The 18,724-nt window shown below is 37.5% G+C and overlaps 1 protein-coding gene across 2 annotated transcripts in view; it reads right to left on the bottom strand.

Annotated features, from left to right (window-relative positions):
- Positions 1-18,724, bottom strand: part of ANO6 (anoctamin 6) — a 187,129-nt gene that overhangs the window by 108,924 nt on the left and 59,481 nt on the right. For both annotated transcript variants that reach the window (XM_090273038.1, XM_090273039.1), the window contains exon 2: positions 1,313-1,392. In XM_090273038.1, coding sequence (XP_090129164.1) covers positions 1,313-1,392 — 80 coding nt within the window. The remainder of the gene's footprint in view (positions 1-1,312; positions 1,393-18,724) is intronic.

The following is an 18,724-nucleotide window of genomic DNA, read 5'->3' as shown; positions in this document are numbered from 1 at the left end:
AGCAGTTAGAAAATAACAAAGCCAAAAAGGGCCACCATTCCACGAGTCAGTATCAATACCATAGTCAGATGTGAAATATCTGTGTCAATTCTGTTTTGGGGCTCTAACTGCAGAAATTAGAAAACCACAAAAGTGCTCTGCTACTTTAAGATGCAGGAATATGGGTGAACACTCACAATTTTCCCTCACTGAAAATCTCATTGAATGTAATAGGGAAGCCATCGAATCCTATGTCTCTCTATTATAGCCAAGTGATTTTCACAGCAGGCAATCTGTAGTACACCACAGGAGTCCACACTTGGAAATAAAATGGCATTGTAGATACAGTTTTATGTGCGAACTCTTTTCAGTCCACAGCACTGCCTAGTTTCCTTGGTCTTGGCGGAATCGAGTGGGCAATCCATAAAGAATGAGTGAGGAAAGGAAAAACACATAATGAGTTCTTTTTTTTTTTTGGCCTTTATCAATAATACAATAGTGCTCTGCCAATTGCTGCAGTGGCGACTGTCTATTACACTTTGAAAATAAATCAAAAGAAGATTTTTGCATTGCTAAAGTGGTAGATAAGCCATTTGCAGCAGGGGACAAAGATCAGTAAATGTAGGTGGATCCTGGCTTTTCCTACACATCTGGTGACATAATACCGTACAGGAGTCAGAAACACTTCTTCCCATCCTTCTCTTCAAATGAATCCAATATAAAGCCTATTTAGTGAGGACATTCTGCATAAGGCACCCTATGTGCTTAATTTTCTTTAAACAAGGCATTAAAAAAATCACAGTAGCCTCTAGTAAGATTTTTAATTCTTTAAGTTTAAGAATCATGGCTAACCTTTAATGAGTCTAATTTAGTGAAAACATTTAGTTCCACTGTTGTCAGGAATAACCAATAGAATATTCGTAGCCCTACAAGATATGTCTATATAGGTTGCATTACTGAAGGCTCCAGAATGCAGTGGAAATCAGACTGGTTAATGGACCAGCACATGCTCTAACAGCAGAAACCGAAAGCAAAGGTATCAATGAGGGAGCTTCAGAAACATGATGCTATTTTACCACAGAAAGAGTTCCCATTGATGATTACAGATCATGATGCCAAGACACAATAGTTCTATAGTAACCTGTTCCCTAAAGAACCAGAGCTTTGAACACATGGTCACTGCCAGTGAGACCTGTGCCAGATGTAGAGCCACTCAAGGAAAGAATCCATTTAAAAAAAAAAAAAAGAAAAAAAAAAGCCACCTTTTTTCTCCACTTTGTGAGAAATCTTTGGGCTAACCATTACAAATTTAAGACAGAGTAGTAATACTCACAAAATCTGGGGATCGGAAATCATGCTGACTTCCCAGGGATCCAAAACTGGAGACATTCATCTGACCAAGGTTTTCCAACGCTAAAAATAAAAAACAAACACATAAATAAAGCAGGTTTCATTGGCTCACTTTTTTTTTTTTTTTAAATTTTAAGTCAGCAACACTGGTTTACTAACTATATTTAGCATTTGTGGCACACTTATAGGTTTACATTACTCAACACTTTTATCTATCAGGGATACTCAATCTTCAGCAGCTGATTCATCTATTGAATAATGCCCCCAGGCTCGGAGGATGTTAGGTCTTAAGATGCTCTAGGCTAGATCCACCATGGAAAGTCTTCTAGTTTCTACACAGAAGGACAGAGCAACTATATATTATAAAACTGTAGCTAAAAAACACTTTAGTATACTAATTTTTCCTTCCTACTACAACTTAGAGAACTGATGTAAAGTCATTCTGGGCTAGCAATGTTGTTTTAAAATCTGTTGAATAGCACTATCTGGTAGAAATATACTGGACAACAAATAAATTTTTTATTTTCATTAAGAAAATGAAAAAAAATTAATTTCAGTAACATGACCTATTGATAATATATGTTCAGATTATCATTTGAATATGTATTCAATATAAAAAATCATTAGTGAAATATTTTACCTTTTTGTGATACTAAGTCTTAGAAATCCACTGTGTATGTTAGACTCACAACGCATCTCAATTTGGACTAAGCACATTTCAAAAGCTCCATAGCCATGTGTGATCAGTGATTACTGTACTGGACAGCGCAGTGTTGGAGGGATAAAGGAACCAAATCCAGACTGTGTGCCATTGTACAAGATATTGTTCCAATCAACAAGTTCCTGACATAAATAAAAGGTATTGGTCCAGATTAAATGGTACTGAGAGAACAAAACAACCATCTGCTGTGTGGTTTCACCAATCGCAAGTCCAGATTGTTGTCACTACTGGCTATAAAGCAGAGGTCCTCCCCCCCCCCCCTCCTTGTGTTTTATTAATTAGTTATAGAGCAGCTCACAGAATTCATAGAAACATTTGCTTACATTTACCAGTGTCTTATAGAGAAGTTTGAAGGAGTTCAGAACAGGCCTCTCCAAGATGTGTGTGTGGGTTATTTTGAGCTAAAGGATATCAAGATTCAGTGGGCTCAGAGTAACTTTTCTCCCTCCCTTAAAAAATTTAAATTGGGAGCCTTGCCTATAATAAAAGCTATCACCAGAGATACATTTTTATGACCTATCTGTGTGGCAGGGCAATTATCTAATCACTGAACATCTGCTCTCCTTATCATCCGGTGAATGACCCTCCTCCCCTCTGAAGCCCCACACCCCTATCCCATTCCTGGGCTCAATAGGGCAAGTCTGTGGGACTGAACCCTTGCCCTGTGGGATCTGAGGCTCCCTGCGGATAGACAGTGTCAGAAGTGAGGAACTTGTTGGGTGGTGTGGGAAAAAACACACATTAGAGTTATATTCCTAAGGGCTCTTTAAATTTCTGTCTGCCTTTTTCATGTCACTGGTTTGTTTAAGAGGCTGGGCCTGTTGATAAATAATAACATTTAAACTTATTTAAGTGTTTAATAATTGTGATTTAAATGTAAATATTTAAGAATAGTTACTGAAGTTTATATAATTAAAAACATTTTCCTATGCAGTCAAAATTACCTTGTTAAACTTAATACTGCCTTTTTCCTTTCTGTCTTTGAACCTCCCACGTAGGTGGGGTTCCAGTATGTACAAATTAGTTTTCCTCCTGTGAGTCTAATATTGATTTGATTATTAGACCAACCACAAAAACTTTTGTATGGAGGAGGAAAAATCATTCCTCTCTGACGAGGTATTATAAGGACACAGATGAAGAGTCAGATGCAGAGGTACATAACCTACTGTACATGGGAAGAGGTGCAGAGTTCCCATGACCTCTTTGAGGGTGCCGCTCTCCCCATATCTCCATGTGTTCAACAACCTGAAGCTCTCCAAACTCTGTCCTTTGGGTTTTGATGGAGGTTTCATAACAGAAGCAGGACTGATTGATGGTCACTGACCACTGGCAATTGATTTAACCTCAGTCCCCTCACCCCCTACCCCAGCAAAGGTTTCAATCTCTAATCACCTGGAGGGTTCTTCTGGCAAACAGTCCCAAAATTAGGTTACCTGGGGGGCTTTCCAAAAGTCATCTCTTATTCTTTATTAAGCTCCTAGGGTTTAGGAGCTCTATATTTCTTATTATAAATCATAATATGAAAACAATCATTAACAATATGTGGCACTCAACTGGATCCTAATTTGAACAAACCTGCTATGAAGAACATATCAAAACCAGGAAGACTGAACATGGAATAAGCATTATATTATGTTAAGAAATTATTTTTAATTTTCTGAAATATGATGTTATTTTGGCTTTGTAGTGACCTTTTCAATGTAATTCTTAAATATAATCCATTAAAGACCTTGTAAAAGAAATGGTTGAGTTCTTACTGATCCAGAAAAATTCCCTACAATGGCCCAAAAGAAACCTGGACATGTACAGGATAGATTCACAGGAAACCTCTAAGTGATTGTTTAACAAAACCAAGATATCAGCCAACAATTTAGCTACCAAATACTTAGATTTGGCACATCACTAAGAAACACTGCAGTATCTGGATTAGATTTTAGGTTTACTCAGTCTTGTCCACTATACTCACATCACTGACAACACAAACAAGTGATTCTAACTCTTTCGAAAACCTGAGTTCATCACAGGACCCCAACATGTGAACCAAAGCAGAAACAGGAAGCCAATCACATGAGCCAAGCCTTGCAGAGCTGCAACCAAAGCCAGGATTGAGGTGCTTGCCTCTGGGAACCCCAGGAAGGCAACAGCAATTACTGCGCAGTCTGTTACACTTAAGAGAACTGCAGTATAATAGGCTGGTTATTTCCAGCATCAGAGCAACAGTTGTTTCAGATAATTACATCCTTGCAGACCACCTTTAAAACTTGCTAAAATGTGTTTACTGTCTACTAGTGGCTGTGGGAGTGTATTTTAAATTGGTGTTTTGCAGCTTGGTTTACATTAGGAAGAAAAGATCTAACAATTTTATAGCACTTAGATAGTGAAAGAATTATATCTATGGTGTTTATGATACATTGGATTTTTTGGAAGAACAAGCAAGTCAATGGAAACAATACTGCAAAAAAATTTTTAACGAGTATTATAAATCTGATGGAGTGACTTGACTTTTGCATTTTATCTTCATATCATTTTATAATTAGATTCCCAATTTATCGATTATGTATCTGGAGTCAAACAAAGCTGCCTTTTTTTTTTTTTAATGAAGGGATAAGCTTCTTAAAAAAGTATACATTTTGCCGAAAGGCAAAGTTGAGAAACAAGATATATTACCCAGATATTCTATCAAATTAAAAGCATACATGCAGCTTGCGAGGACTTGTGAGAGAAAATATAAAACTATGGTGTTAGCTATTCTGTTGGTAATGGGAACTAATAGATTTACTGGTTAATGTCAACACAAAGGAGAAACTGTAAATTTGTGAATAAAAACAGAAACAGCTTTATCGAAACATCATCTAGGCTGAAAGAAGCTGCAGCTGTTGCTCTCATGACCTAATATAGTTCGGAGAAGCAAATGATCTATGATGCTAATGTTATAATTATACTTCTACTACTGAAGGGCTCCAGTTACTATTGGATATTCTAGTTTCTGGCAATCTAACCCAGCTAAAAAGTTCATTTGTCAGCAAAAATAAAGTAGTCAAAATCAAGGTGATATTTGAGGGCTTTTTACTAAAATAGAGACAGAATCAAGGGAAAAATTTTTAAAAAGGCAACCATAATAATTTTATTTCTTCTTATAAATCATTTTTAATGTAATATTTTAAAATATACTTTTAGAGCCCTGGCTGGTGTGGCTCAGTTGGTTAGAACATTGTCCTGTAAACCAAAAGGTTGTGGGTTCAATCCCCCATCAGGGCATATACCTGGGTTGTGGGTTCAGTCCCCAGTTGGGGTGTGTATGGGAGGCGACCAAATGACGTTTCTCTCTTCCTCTCTCTCTCAAATCAATAAACACGTTTAAAAAAATATTTTTAAGTACTTTTAGTATTGTCAGAATGTCTTGCTTTATACAACAGAGGGACCACCTTGGCTGGCATCATGAATAGTTCATTTAATTTGGGCACTTGGGATATAAAAAACATTTGGGACGTCTATGTTATTTGTTCATTAAAAAGCTGACTAGAGAACTGAAAACTAGTTGTCCTAACATGATGAAAAAAGCCTTGGCACTGACATGTCAATGGAATTTTGCATGGGTGCACAATGAAAGCACAATTCAAGGTCAGGTTTAACAAACATTCAATGCCTAGCTTACAATAGAAAAGAGCCAATTAAAAAAAGCCATTATCTATCATTGTATTGCAAAGACACTTAATTATCTACCAGGAAACACAAAATAACCTTTCAGGAAATTCATGGATAAAAACCAAAGTGCCTGATAAGTAGTGACCTAGCCATAAAAGCAATCAGAATTATGTGTCCACACACCACCTAATTTACAGCACCAGCATGGAGGCGGTTGGGTCCAACTGACATATTTATTACAGAGGATAGTTGCCATTGCAATGAGATACCACAGGTAAAAACAGACCGGGGCCTGGTACAAAGGGCACTGGGCATGGATTAAGGGAATGAATTGGGTTCAAGTCCTGATTCTGCTACTTAGCTGCATGATCCTAGGCAATAACTTATTCTTAGTTTATTTATCTGAAGCTGGTAATAAAATTACTCTCCCTCGTTATCTGACAGGGTTGTGTCAAGGATACAAATGAGAGTTCAAACACATGTTGTAAAAAAAATAAAGCCCTATATAAATATAAACTAATGTACATAGACCTAGAGATATGAAAAAAGGAACTTCCTGAGTGTGTGTGTGCGTGTGCCTGACATTCCAAATGTCTGATCTTATCTAATCCTGTTTGTATCCTTGTCTTCACAAATGATAAAAATTCAAGATTATTATTTGCCTGAAGTCAACCACTAGAACTGATACAATAGGAAGCTGATTGTGTCCAATTCCAGATTTTGAGCTGCTGTGAATAATTCTAAGGGGCCCCCAATGCTAAATATAAGTTGATAAAAAATTAAGATAGTACTACTGTAAGTCAAAAAATTAACAAATAACAGACTAACATCTTGAAAAACAAGCAAAGATTTAACAAAGCAGTGAAAGTTATTGATACAGTGGTCACAATTAGAAGAACTAATGAAAAAGTTCCACAAAATAAATAAATGGATATAATATTCTGGCAAATGGCTAAAGGCATTCATGTGCCAAGGATATGAGCTAGGTGATATGAGTATAAATATCAAGATGAAGAAAGTATAGAAACTGTCCTCAGGAATTCCATGATCTGGTGAATGTACAACTCGAGAAATATCAGCCCTGGCTGGTGTGGCTCAGTGGATTGAGTGCCAGCCTGTGAACCAAAAGGTCACCAGTTTAATTCCCACCTAATCAAGGCACCTGTCTGTATTGTAGGACAGGTCCCTGGCTGCAGGCTGTGAGATGTTTCTCTCTCACAGCTATATTTCTCTAACTCTCTCTCTCCCATCCCCTTACTCTGAAAATAAATAAATAAAATCTTGGAAAAATAAAAGGAAAAGCCCATATCATCTTGGGAATAAGGATGTATTCAAATATCCAGATTGGGCTGGATGTCTGATGGTCTTCCAAACAGTTCTATACGTGACTAGAAGATTCTGAAAACTGGTCTCAGAGTACATATAATGTTTGACTTGAACGCCAACACTGCCCAGCCACTATTCTTAAAAGAGCTATGCACTTGAGCCACCATTTCCCACCATTTCATACTTTCCAGACATTATATAGGTCTGCCCAGTCTCACTCCCCACATTACTTACAGCTGACTCTATCCCTCAATGCCTCACATCATACTGTAGTAGTCTAATTTGATTTTTTCAAAAAATTTTTAAATTTATTGATGAAAGAGAGAGAGAGGTAGAGATAGAGAGAGAGAAACATCAATTTGTTGTTCCACTTATTTATGCTTCATTGGTTGCTTCTTGTATGTGCCCTGACTGGAGATCAAACCTGCAACCTTGGCATATCGGGACGACACTCTTAACCAAATGAGCTACCCAGCCAGGGCCTATAGCAGTCATGTTGGTTTCCAGGTTCCAGTATCTTTTTCTCTGGCCTCAGGTTAACAGGATCTACAGTATTTTGATGACAATTAGGTAGGGAAAAATCTATTATATAGAGAATGTAAACCTATAAATTATAGGCCCTATAACATTAAATCAGATACTAAATTCTAAAATGAAGCCAAAGAGTCATTATTAATAAAGAAAGTTAATAATGAAACATAAAACACAAAGACAGAAGACTTCCTTTCAAAGCTAAAATGGCAGTATTTTACCACATAAGGCAGTGGACTTGAGTTATAAGACCTCTATACAGTATAACTCTGTGGCCTCAGGCACTTCACTTAACCCTAAGCCTCAGTTTCCTCATCAATAAATTATATAATATAATACCTACATCAGAAGGTCATTGTGGAGAATAAATTGTGGGCACATATATAAAAGTGACTTGAAAACTGTTAAGTACTATATAAATATTGGCTATTATTACTTTTTTACTTCAATATTCACTACATTTTGGCATCCTTAACATTGTCAGGCACCAATTTTCCTATGTTACTTTTTACCTTGACTATCCCTGCCAACGACTCCTTTTTTAACAATGAAATCAATTAAAACATAGAAAAAGACAACATTGATTTAGCAAATATTTGTGAATGAACCTCAATGTCCTAAGCACTCTTGGCTATTGCTTTCAAGAAAAAGAAATGTGAATCAAGAAATGTTTCCTCTTTTCTGAATTTGGATGGATGAATTACTGACCCCAGCTTATAACTGACATATAAACTAAATGGCCATAATATTTAAATGAAAAAAATGAGGCATTCTCTTCTAATTATTTTTGGAATGCAAATTCCAAATTCAAGTTGATAATTTCCATTAGAATTCTCTGTTTTTCCCATCTTGAGAAAAGACAAAAGTACTCTTTATCACTCTCTAAAAGTTACTAGTGCTCTTCAGTTCCTTAGAATGTAATCTAATTACCTACATAATAATGAGAGTTTTTATATTTCCAGAAACCTACTGCATTGGGCCACACTGAGATAATGTCCACACACAAAGCAGCCTAATAATATAGTGTTCTTTCATGACTGGATGACTGGATTCTTCAAATATTTGGACACTATATATGAAAAGGAGAGCCTCAGTCTCTCTTCCACCCTGCCCACTACTCCAGAAACACATGAACATGCTCCTACCCAAGTACAAAAGACTCCACAGCGGAACCAAAGGAGCACAGATGGTTCACTGAGTCCCTTGGGCATCTCACCTTCCCAGCCCTACCCTGAGTGATTACGCTGAGAATTTCTTCCACCCACAATAATCCTACTGCCCCTGAGATGATTTCCAGAAAGCACACTTTTCTCCATCTTGTTACATTTCCAGTGACATTTAGTGTTTTCATTCCTCTTATGCACTGCCTTTCCCTTTTCCCTCAACCCTCTCCCTTCCTCAATAATTGTGTACAATTTGGTGGCATCAGTTCCATTCATGATGTTGTGCAATCATTACCCCTACTTCTAAATTTCATTGTATCACCTCAAAGACTCTGAAACCCATTAAGCAGTAACCCCATATTCCCCTCCCCTCAATTCACTAATCTACTTTCTGTGTCTGTGAATTTGCCTTTTCTAGATATTTCATATAAGTAGAATCATACAATATTTGTCCTTTTGTTTCTGGCTTATTTTATGTAGATGATGATATCAAGATTCATTCATGCTGCAGCATGTATCATTTCTTATGACTAAATAATATTTCATTGTATACATACACCACATTTTGTTTATTCATTCATCTATTGGTGGACATGGGTTGTTTTCACCTTTTGGCTACTGTGAATAATACTGCAGTGAACAATGGCATACAAATATCTGAGTCCCTGTTTTCAATTTTTGGGGGTAGAAGTCTAGGAAGAGAATTACTGAGTCATACAGTAATTTTATGTGTAGTTTTTTGAGGAACCATCTAATTACTTTTCGTAGCAGCTGCACCATTTTACATTCCCATCAGCAATATATGAGGATTCCAATTTCTTAACATCCCTGTTGACACTTGTTCTGATTTTTTTAAAAAAATTAGCTATTCTAGTAGGTACAGTGAAGTAGTGTTTTGGTTTTGATTTATACTTCCCTAACCACAAATGATGTTAAGCATCTTTTCATGTGCTATTGGCCATTTGTGTATCTTCTTGGATAAATGTCTAATCAAATCCTTTGTCCATTTTTCAACTAAGATGTCTTTTTGTTGAGTTGTAAAAGTTCTTTATATATTCTGGATATTAAAGCCTTATTTATAGATACATTATTTCCAAATATTTTCCCTGCTCTGTTAATTGGCTCTTCATTTTCTTGAGAATGTCCTTTGATGAATAAAAGTTTTTAATTTTAATAAAATCCAACTTATCTATTGTTGTTGCTCATGCTTTTGGTGTTATATCTAAGAATCATTGCCAAAGTCAGAGTCATGAAGATTTATCTCTAAGTTTTCTTCTAAGAGTTTTATGGTATGCTCTTATACTTAGGTTATTGATTCATTTGGAGTTAATTTTTGTACATAATGTGAAATAGAGGTACTTGACACCCTTTCAAAAATCAATTGGCTATGAATATGTACATAGATTTACTCCTGGACTCTCAGTTCTATTTTATTGGTCTATACGTTCATCTGTATGCCAGCTCTATCATGTTTTAATTACTGTGGTTTTAAAAAGTTTTGAAATCAGGAACTGTGAGTCCTCCAACTTTGTTCATCATTTTCAAAGTTGTTTTCCCTACTCGGGGCCCCTTGCAATTCCATGTGAATTTGAGTCAACTTTTCCATTTCCATTATTATTTTAATAAACAGCTTTTATTTAAATTTAATACCATTAACAATAAGCAATCATATAATTAAAGAGTGATTTTATTTCATTTAACTAATTTGTTGCTGCTTTTTAAAAGCTTGGCTAAGACAGTTGATGTTCTATGAGGGACAAATGGTGTTAATTATAGAAATATGTGCCATCATTATCTTGGAAAGCTACCACTATCACTTCACAGTCCAACTGGTTCAGATCTCCTAAGACCCTCAGGGTAACCTCTTTTGCAGTTAAATATGGTTCAGCTGAACCTTGGTTCTAGTTATTGACCTGTCAATTTCCAGATTATAGTGATTATACATGTTCTGGGGATGAAAGAAGACAGCACTCTTAAATTTCTATTGTCTTTAAACTCAGAGCACACATAACTCCATGCTTAACTGTAAGAGCAGGCGTGATTTCAAAACCAGTTTTTGAAGACTGGGAGGGATGAGAACATAAAAATACAAGAGGGGAAAAAAAAAACCTGTAAGTCCACATTCTCTTTTCCAACACATCTGATGCCAAGACTTTTGTGTTTCAGGATTCAGAATTTTTCAGAATTCAAAAGAAAAATCTTGAGAGGCTTCTGGTCAAGATGGCAGAGTAGCTAAACACTGTACTTGCCTATTCCCATGACCACTTCAAAATTACAACTAAATGACAGAATACCGTCATTGAGAACTACCTGAAGTCTAGCTGAACAGAAGTCCTATAATTAAGGACATACAGAATAAGCCACATTGAGACTGGTAGGAGGGGCAGAGGTACGAAATGGACTGGTGCCACACACATGCACATACACACATGCACACGCACACGCATGCATGGCAGGTTAAAAATTGGGAGAGACAGCTCAACTGTGAAGGTCTCCCAGAAGAGTGAGGTGCCCCAGCCCAGGGTTCCAGTGCCAGGAGGAGAAGTACCCGTAACTCCTGGCTTGAAAACCATCCGAAATAGTGGCTAAGTAAGCCTGGCATCCTCTTAAAGGGCCCACACAGACTTATCTTCTGATGGACTCACTCACTCTCAGCTCCAGGGCTGGGGCAGCAGCTCGAAAGGCACCAGGGACATAGTGGGAGGAACTGAATTATCTGGCTTCAGGAAGAGGGCAGGAGGGGCAGTTTTCTCCCAGACATAAGTACTAACAGAAGCCATTGGCTTTTCCTGAGCCCTCCCCCTGAAGGCCCAGACTCACATCATAACTGAGTTTCCATCAACCTGGCTAACACTGTTAGCGCCACCCAAGTGATTCTCTGACACCCTACCCCACCCAACTTTCTGGCCCACTCAAGCCCTGTCCAGTGGCTTTTCTGTACAAATGACCTGTCTTAGCTCAGGCTATGGACTCTTCTAAAATCTCTAAAAGATTCACAAACCCCAAACAAGCAGTATCTGACCTCAGCATGTCCTGTGCTTCTTGCTAAGCAGCCCCAACTCCAGGACTAGCAGCAGTCAGCCTAGTTCTCATATTGGCCTCTTTCAGGTACCTCCAAGAACAGCGCAAGTAGCGGCCATTTGCAGATCACTTTGTAGCTCATACCAGGTGGCCCCGGCCAGGGCACAGGCACCAGCTGACCTTGGCCTGAACCAGTACACACTATGGACAGCTTTAGTCCACACCAGAGTACCACCCAATCACCTCCATAAATGAAACATTCAAAGGGAAAATTAGGGGGAAACCAGAATCCTGCTAAAGTAAATCCTGGTACATACATAAACTCAGCCCCTACACAACAGCTCCTCCACTAGCAGTAATGGCCAGTCCTGACAAACAAACAGACTAAGGGTCAATCCCTCCAAACAGTAATCAAGGCTCAACTATCATACAACAGGAGGGTACATACAACCCACACAAAGAACACACAAGGAACACCCAGACTCAGGTAACAAGAAAGAGTATACCACTGGGTTCCACAGGACATCTATTACAAAAGGCCACTCTACCAAGACTGGGAGACATAACAACTTTACCTAATACATATAAATATACACAGCGAGGCAGCCAAAATGAGGAGACAAAGAAACATGCCCCAAATAAAAGAAAAGGAGTACCCCCCACCCGCCAACAAAAAATAAAACTAGAAGAAATGGAGGCAAGTAATCTATCACATACAGAGTTTAAAACAATGGTTATAAGCATGCTTCAAGAACGTAGTGAGGACAGCATAAAAAAGGCCATAGAAACTATAATAACCAGTCAGAAATAAAGTATACAATAACTGACATGAAGGAATACATTAGAGGGAATCAACAGTAGAAGCAGAGGACTTAATCTGCAATTTGGATGACAAGGTAGCAGAGAATACCCAATTAAAACAGCAAAAAGAAAAGAATTTTTTTAAATGACGATATTTAAGGGGCCTCTGGGACAACATCAAGCAGGCCAACATTCACATCATAGAGGTACCAGAAGGATAAGAGAGAGAGCGAGAGCAAGAATTGAAAACCTATTTGATGAAATAATAAGGAATACTTCTCTAATCTCGTGAAAGAAACAAACATACAAGCCATGATGCACAGAGTCCCAAACAAGATGAACCTGAAGGGTCCCACAACAAGATACATCATAATTAAAATGCAAAAGGTTAAAGACAAAGAGAAAATCTTAAAAGCAGGAAAAGGAAAGCAGTTGGTCACCTACAAAGGAGCTCCCATAAGACTGTCAGTTGATTTCTCAACAGAACTTTGTAGGTTAGAGGGACTGGCACAAAATATTTAAAGTGATAAAAAGTAAAGACCTAAAACAAGGATTATTGTACCCAGCAAAGCTATCCTTTAGAATTGAAGGACAGATAAAGACCTTGCCAGACAAGAATAAGTTAAAGGAACTCATCACCACCAAACTGATATTACAAGAAATGTTGAAAAGTCTTCTTTAAGAAAATTAAAAATATGAATAATAAAGTAGCAATAATTAAATATAACAATTACTTTGAGTGTAAATGGATTAAATGCTCCAATAGAAAGACATACAGGGATGATCCCTCCTTTTATATGCCATTTACAGGAGACTCACTTCAAATCAAGACACACACAGACTAAAAGTGAAAGTATGGAAAAAGTCATTCAGAAAAACAAACAAACAAAAGTTGGGGTAGCAATACTTACACCAGACAAAATATTCTTGAAAACAAAGACTATACCAAGAGACAAATAGGACCCAGGAATTCCATATCTGGGTATTTATCTGAAGAAACCCAAAATACTCATTTGAAAATACATATGCATCCATATGTTCACTGAAGCATTATTTACAATAGCCAAGATATGGAAGCAACCAAAGGGGCATCAACAGATGCATGGATAAAGAAGAAATGGTTTGTATATACAATGGAATATGACTCAGCAATTTAAAAAAAATGAAATCTTGCCAGCTGCAACAACGTGAATGGACTTAGAGGGTACTGTGTTGGGTGAAATTAGTCAGACAGAGAAAAACAAATGCCATAAGATTTCACTTATATGTGGAACCTTAAAAAAATAAAACAAACAAAAGAGAAACAAACTCATAGACAGAACATTTTTGACAGTTGCCAGATGGGACAGGGTTAAGGGATGGATGAAAAAGGTGAAGGGATTAAGAAATACAAATTGGTAGTTACAAAATAGTCATGGGTTGTAACTTACAGCACAGGAAATATAGTCAATAATATTATAATAACTATGTATGGTGTCATATGGGTACTAGGTCTATTTGGTGATCACTAAGTAAATTATATAAATGTGTAATCACTATATTGTGTACCTGAAACTAATATAATATTGTATGTCAACTGCAATTGAAAAATAAAAAATTATTAAAAAAAAAAAACTCTTACATGTATATATTGTATATTACTATGCAGCCCTAGTAAGGTCTGGGACAGCACCCCATACTCAAACATCTTTCTATTTTGCAGTCAAAAATATGAAGTCACTTTAAGTGGAATAAATAAAAAATAGATTTATGTTGGTTGAGGTCAGGTTTTTCATCAAATGAGTTCAGATTTGTCAGGCTCTATCATCAAATGAATTATCAGAAACTACTGTTTTCCAGCACTTTTTGGGTTTTTGAATTTTAAGTAAGAAACTGTGAAACTGTAACTAAAAATGTATTCAGCACACAATAGCAAAAGAAATGAAAACCCTATTATGGCAGTTGATCACATACATGCAGAGAAAAAGGTTTGCAATTGCCTTAGAATAAAAATCTAAGAAGGAAGAACTCCAAAGATTGTCATATTTTTTCATGATCTCACAAGTTGAGTGTTTACCAAATCAATATTTCCCGTTGTAATCAGCTACAAACCAACTCTAACCTAGAAAGTGAACCTACATTTGCATAAAAGGAAAACCAGAATTGATACGCCATTTTTAATGATCAAACAGACATAAAATAGTTAATACTATTCAATTAGCAGACATGTAGGGAACACACAGAGATATCACCAGTGTTGGGCCGTATGAGCTTTCTGGGTGGCAACTTGGCAAATGTAGCTAAATCTTTACTATTAGTCATATCCTTTAATCTTATAAATTTTATTTCTAGGAAATAGAAATACTTGCTTAAATACAGCTATGTGGTAGTGTATAAAGCAATCACTTAAAAATCATTTTGTAGAATAATATTTATGACATGGAAAATTTTAACAACAGATTTCAAAGTGAAAAAGTAGATTATAAAACTATACTGTATATCCTCAAAAGAAGGAAAAGAAGGAACTTGAACAAATATTTCCACACCCATATTGATTGCAACATTATTCACAAAAGCCAAAAGGTGGGAGCAATCCAAGTTTCCACCAACTGATCAGAATGGATAAACAAAACATACAATGGAGTATAGTATTATTTAGTTGTAAAAAGGAAATTTTGACACATGCTACAATGTGGATGAATCCTGAGGGCATTACACTGAGTGAAATAAACCAGTCACAAAAGAACAAACTCTGTATGATTCCACTAACATGAGGTCCCTAGAGTAGTCCTATTCATAAAGACAGAAAGTAGAATGGTGGTTGCCAAAGATAAGAGGGAGGGAAGAATGGAGAGTTCTTGTTTAATGGGTGCAAAGTTCTAGTTCTGCAAGATAAAGAAGTTCAGGAGGTAGAAGGTGGTGATGTTGCACAATAGTGAGAATGTTCCCAATGATACTGAACTGTACTATACCCCAGGTCTTCCCCATTTTGATAAATAGCTTCTAAATTCACCAAATTAATCAGAGCAAAATTCCTGGAGTTATCCCTGACTCCTTTCCCTCATACACAGACACCCAATTCCACAGTAAATCCAGTCAGCTGCATTTTCAAAGTCTACCCAGAAACCAGCTACTTACTTCTCACCACTTCATAGGGCACAGATAATAACTAGCACTTAACACTAATACATATATTAAGAGTGCTTAATAAATTCTAGTGCCTGTTTTATATCTACGTTCTTTTCATATATGAATCCATATCATCCTTACAACCACCGTATAAAGTATTATTGTTAGCTTTACATCACCAGTGAAGAGGCACAGAGAAGTCAAGTATTTTGCCCAAGATCACACAGCTAATGAGCAGGAGGGTTGGAATTTGACCCAGGAGCCCACAGGCTGGCTATGTCTGTAACCGTTATATGATACTACTTTATAGTCTCTGGTTGTATGCTTTCTTGCATTATTCAGGTCTCTGTTCAATAACCCTGCCTCGGGCAAGGCCATCCCTGAAATCCTCACTTAGCCTCAGAATAGAGCCACCATTCTGTTACCTTGTACTGCTATAGTTTTCTTTAGCACATAATTAATAGTTACTTGTTATGTACTGTTTGAGTTCCATGAGGGTAGGGATTTCACCTTGTTTGTAGTTGAACCCCCAAGCACCTAGAATTGTGCCTGGGCCAGGTTAGGCAATCCACAATTACCTGCTGAGAGAATGCCTTCTTTCTACAAGACCAGCTGCTGGCATCAGACAGATCTGAATTCAAACCCGAGACCCACTGCTTCCTACCTCTGTGACCTTGGGCAGCTTATGCTACTTAGCGTCTGCACCTGAGAAACAGCACATCCTCCTCAAGGTTGTTCTGAAGATGAAATGAGTTGTGGCATATGACATATTCAGTATGGAACCCGCACATAGTAAACACTAAATATTAGCTATAAGTATTATGTAATGAGAGGAAAAAACGTCATGTTTGCCCCTTCCTAAAGTGCTTTTTATTTTTTAAAAGGGATATATACCCTTTGCAGAATGTCAAGTAATAAAGATGTTAATGGCAGTTTATTAAATGTCATGTAACAGCAGAAATTAGGGAAGTGTATGTAAATTCAGTCAATATTAAAAACTAAGAAAACTCAAGAAACATGTAAATCTTATTTTTACGTAATTTTCTACTATATTATTTAGATATTTCTAAATCATTCCCATTCCTTAAAATTTGAATGTAGGGGCATTTTTTTTTTTTTTTTAAGCCACCAGTTAAGTAACAGACTGATATGACAAAAATCCCTTTCAAATAAATCAATTTTAGTAGTTCAGGTTATTATTTCAGGCTAAATAATACTGAATGCCTATATTCAGCCATCACTCATCGTTCTGGTGCTACTCAGCAGAAAGTCAACAAGTGAAGTGCCACCTCGGCAGGCAGCAAGGCCTCCTCTTGGAAGTGTTCAGAAGTGGGGCGCCCAGATCTGACCCTAGTTACTCCCTTCTGCTGAAGAAGTGGCCAGGGTGATGGCCATCCTAACTGCTGAGGACACATGGACTGTGCCATGTATAGGTGGCTGTTTGAGGGAAACTGGGACCTGGCTGGGGAGGGAGGAGCCACAGCAAGCAGCATCTGACCCTGTGCCACGCGCCTCAGGGTTGCTGATCTCTTTCTACAAGATTGCAACCCCGCAATGCCCCCCACCCCTCACCCCCCCAGCAGCGCTCTAGAAGGTCTCAGGAATGTAAATGATTCTCATAGTCTTCTGACCACAGCATTTCTCAGCTGTAAATACAATGCTTCAGAAGGTTTGAACCCTGCTGTTAGCTCCACCAAAAAAGAAAAAAGCAACTTCTCATGTCTCTTCTTTCATTCCACTTTGATCCTGTAACTGAAATTAGAGTTCAGTTGCTAGCCGGGAAGGATCTGCCACTACGCTCCCAGGAGATGGGGGCGGGGCACAATGACGCAAGGCGGGAGGCAGATCCAAATGGGAACGCTCCAATTTGGGAGCTTTTTATTTAATGGATTGGAAGGTCATTTCTTTTAGAATCCCATCAGGGACTTCAATCATTTGATATCCTCTAGCTGGCCAGATGCAGCTAAGAAGATTCAGGCATTTCTACTCTAGAAAATACCACGAAGTAGAGTTCTTTAATTTAAATTTAAAAAAATAAACAGACCACCTGAATATAGTCAAATCACCTGAGAGATGCAAGGCATTTAGATTTTCTCAAAATATGCATTCAACATGCTAATTACAAAACAATAATACAAATGACACTTAAATCAGATTGCCTCTCCCTAGGGAGAGTATAATAATCCTGAAGCTTGTTCAAGGATGAAAGGTCTTAAATTCTTGGTCCTTTCTGAGGTCATCTCATCATGCCTGCTTTCGTCGTTGTCCTTCTGTTTTGTGTACTGAGTTTAGATAAGCATCAGACTTTCCTACATAAAATAGTATCTATCGTTTATTTAGCATGCAAAGTGATCTAAGCAATGCAGTAGGTCTTACAGATACAAAAATGACCACCAAGGCATTTCCTCATGAAGGCTTTAGGTAAATAAATATATCTCTGACCATCCAGGGAGAATAGATGCCTGAGCCGTCCACCAGAGGAAAAAGAAGACCATCTGAGAGGCTGCTCTTATAAGAAAATCCAGGCTGGAGCTAACATAATGGTCGCAATAGTGGGGGTGAACAGAGGCGGATTTAACGGCAGGTGCACCAGGCGCGCGCCCTTGGCCCCCTGCTGAAGGGCCCTGCGAAACCCCAACTTTACACTGTTTTCTAATGACACCAACTTTGGTTTCATATGTGCAATTTTAATTACGTACAAGTTTACAATCGGCGGTAAAACCTGATAGTATGTTTATATTCGCTTATTTTCATTATTTCGTTACTATGCTGCATACTATACACATACTCCGCTGCATAGGCCCTGTGTGGCTGCACTACCGCTCATCCGAGCAATAGAATCGTATTTGCTACTTTGTACTTACACAGGTTCTCCTGCAGTGCAGTTACATATATGCAAATACACAGGGATGTAAATTAGTTTGTGGATATGTACTTGTTTCATTTACGGTTTTAAAAAGTTTTCTGTGTGTATGAATAAATATTCAGGTAAGTTGAAATTATATTAAAATAAAATTAATTCCTATTGTTGAAATTATATTAAGATAAAATTAATTCCTGTTGTTACATCAGTGCCTGG

Source organism: Furipterus horrens, unplaced genomic scaffold (assembly GCF_987537825.1).
Source record: "Furipterus horrens unplaced genomic scaffold, mFurHor1.1.pri manual_scaffold_4, whole genome shotgun sequence".
Taxonomy (NCBI): domain Eukaryota; kingdom Metazoa; phylum Chordata; class Mammalia; order Chiroptera; family Furipteridae; genus Furipterus; species Furipterus horrens.
Note: the sequence above shows the minus strand (reverse complement) of the source record. Positions and strands in the feature narration are given on the sequence as shown.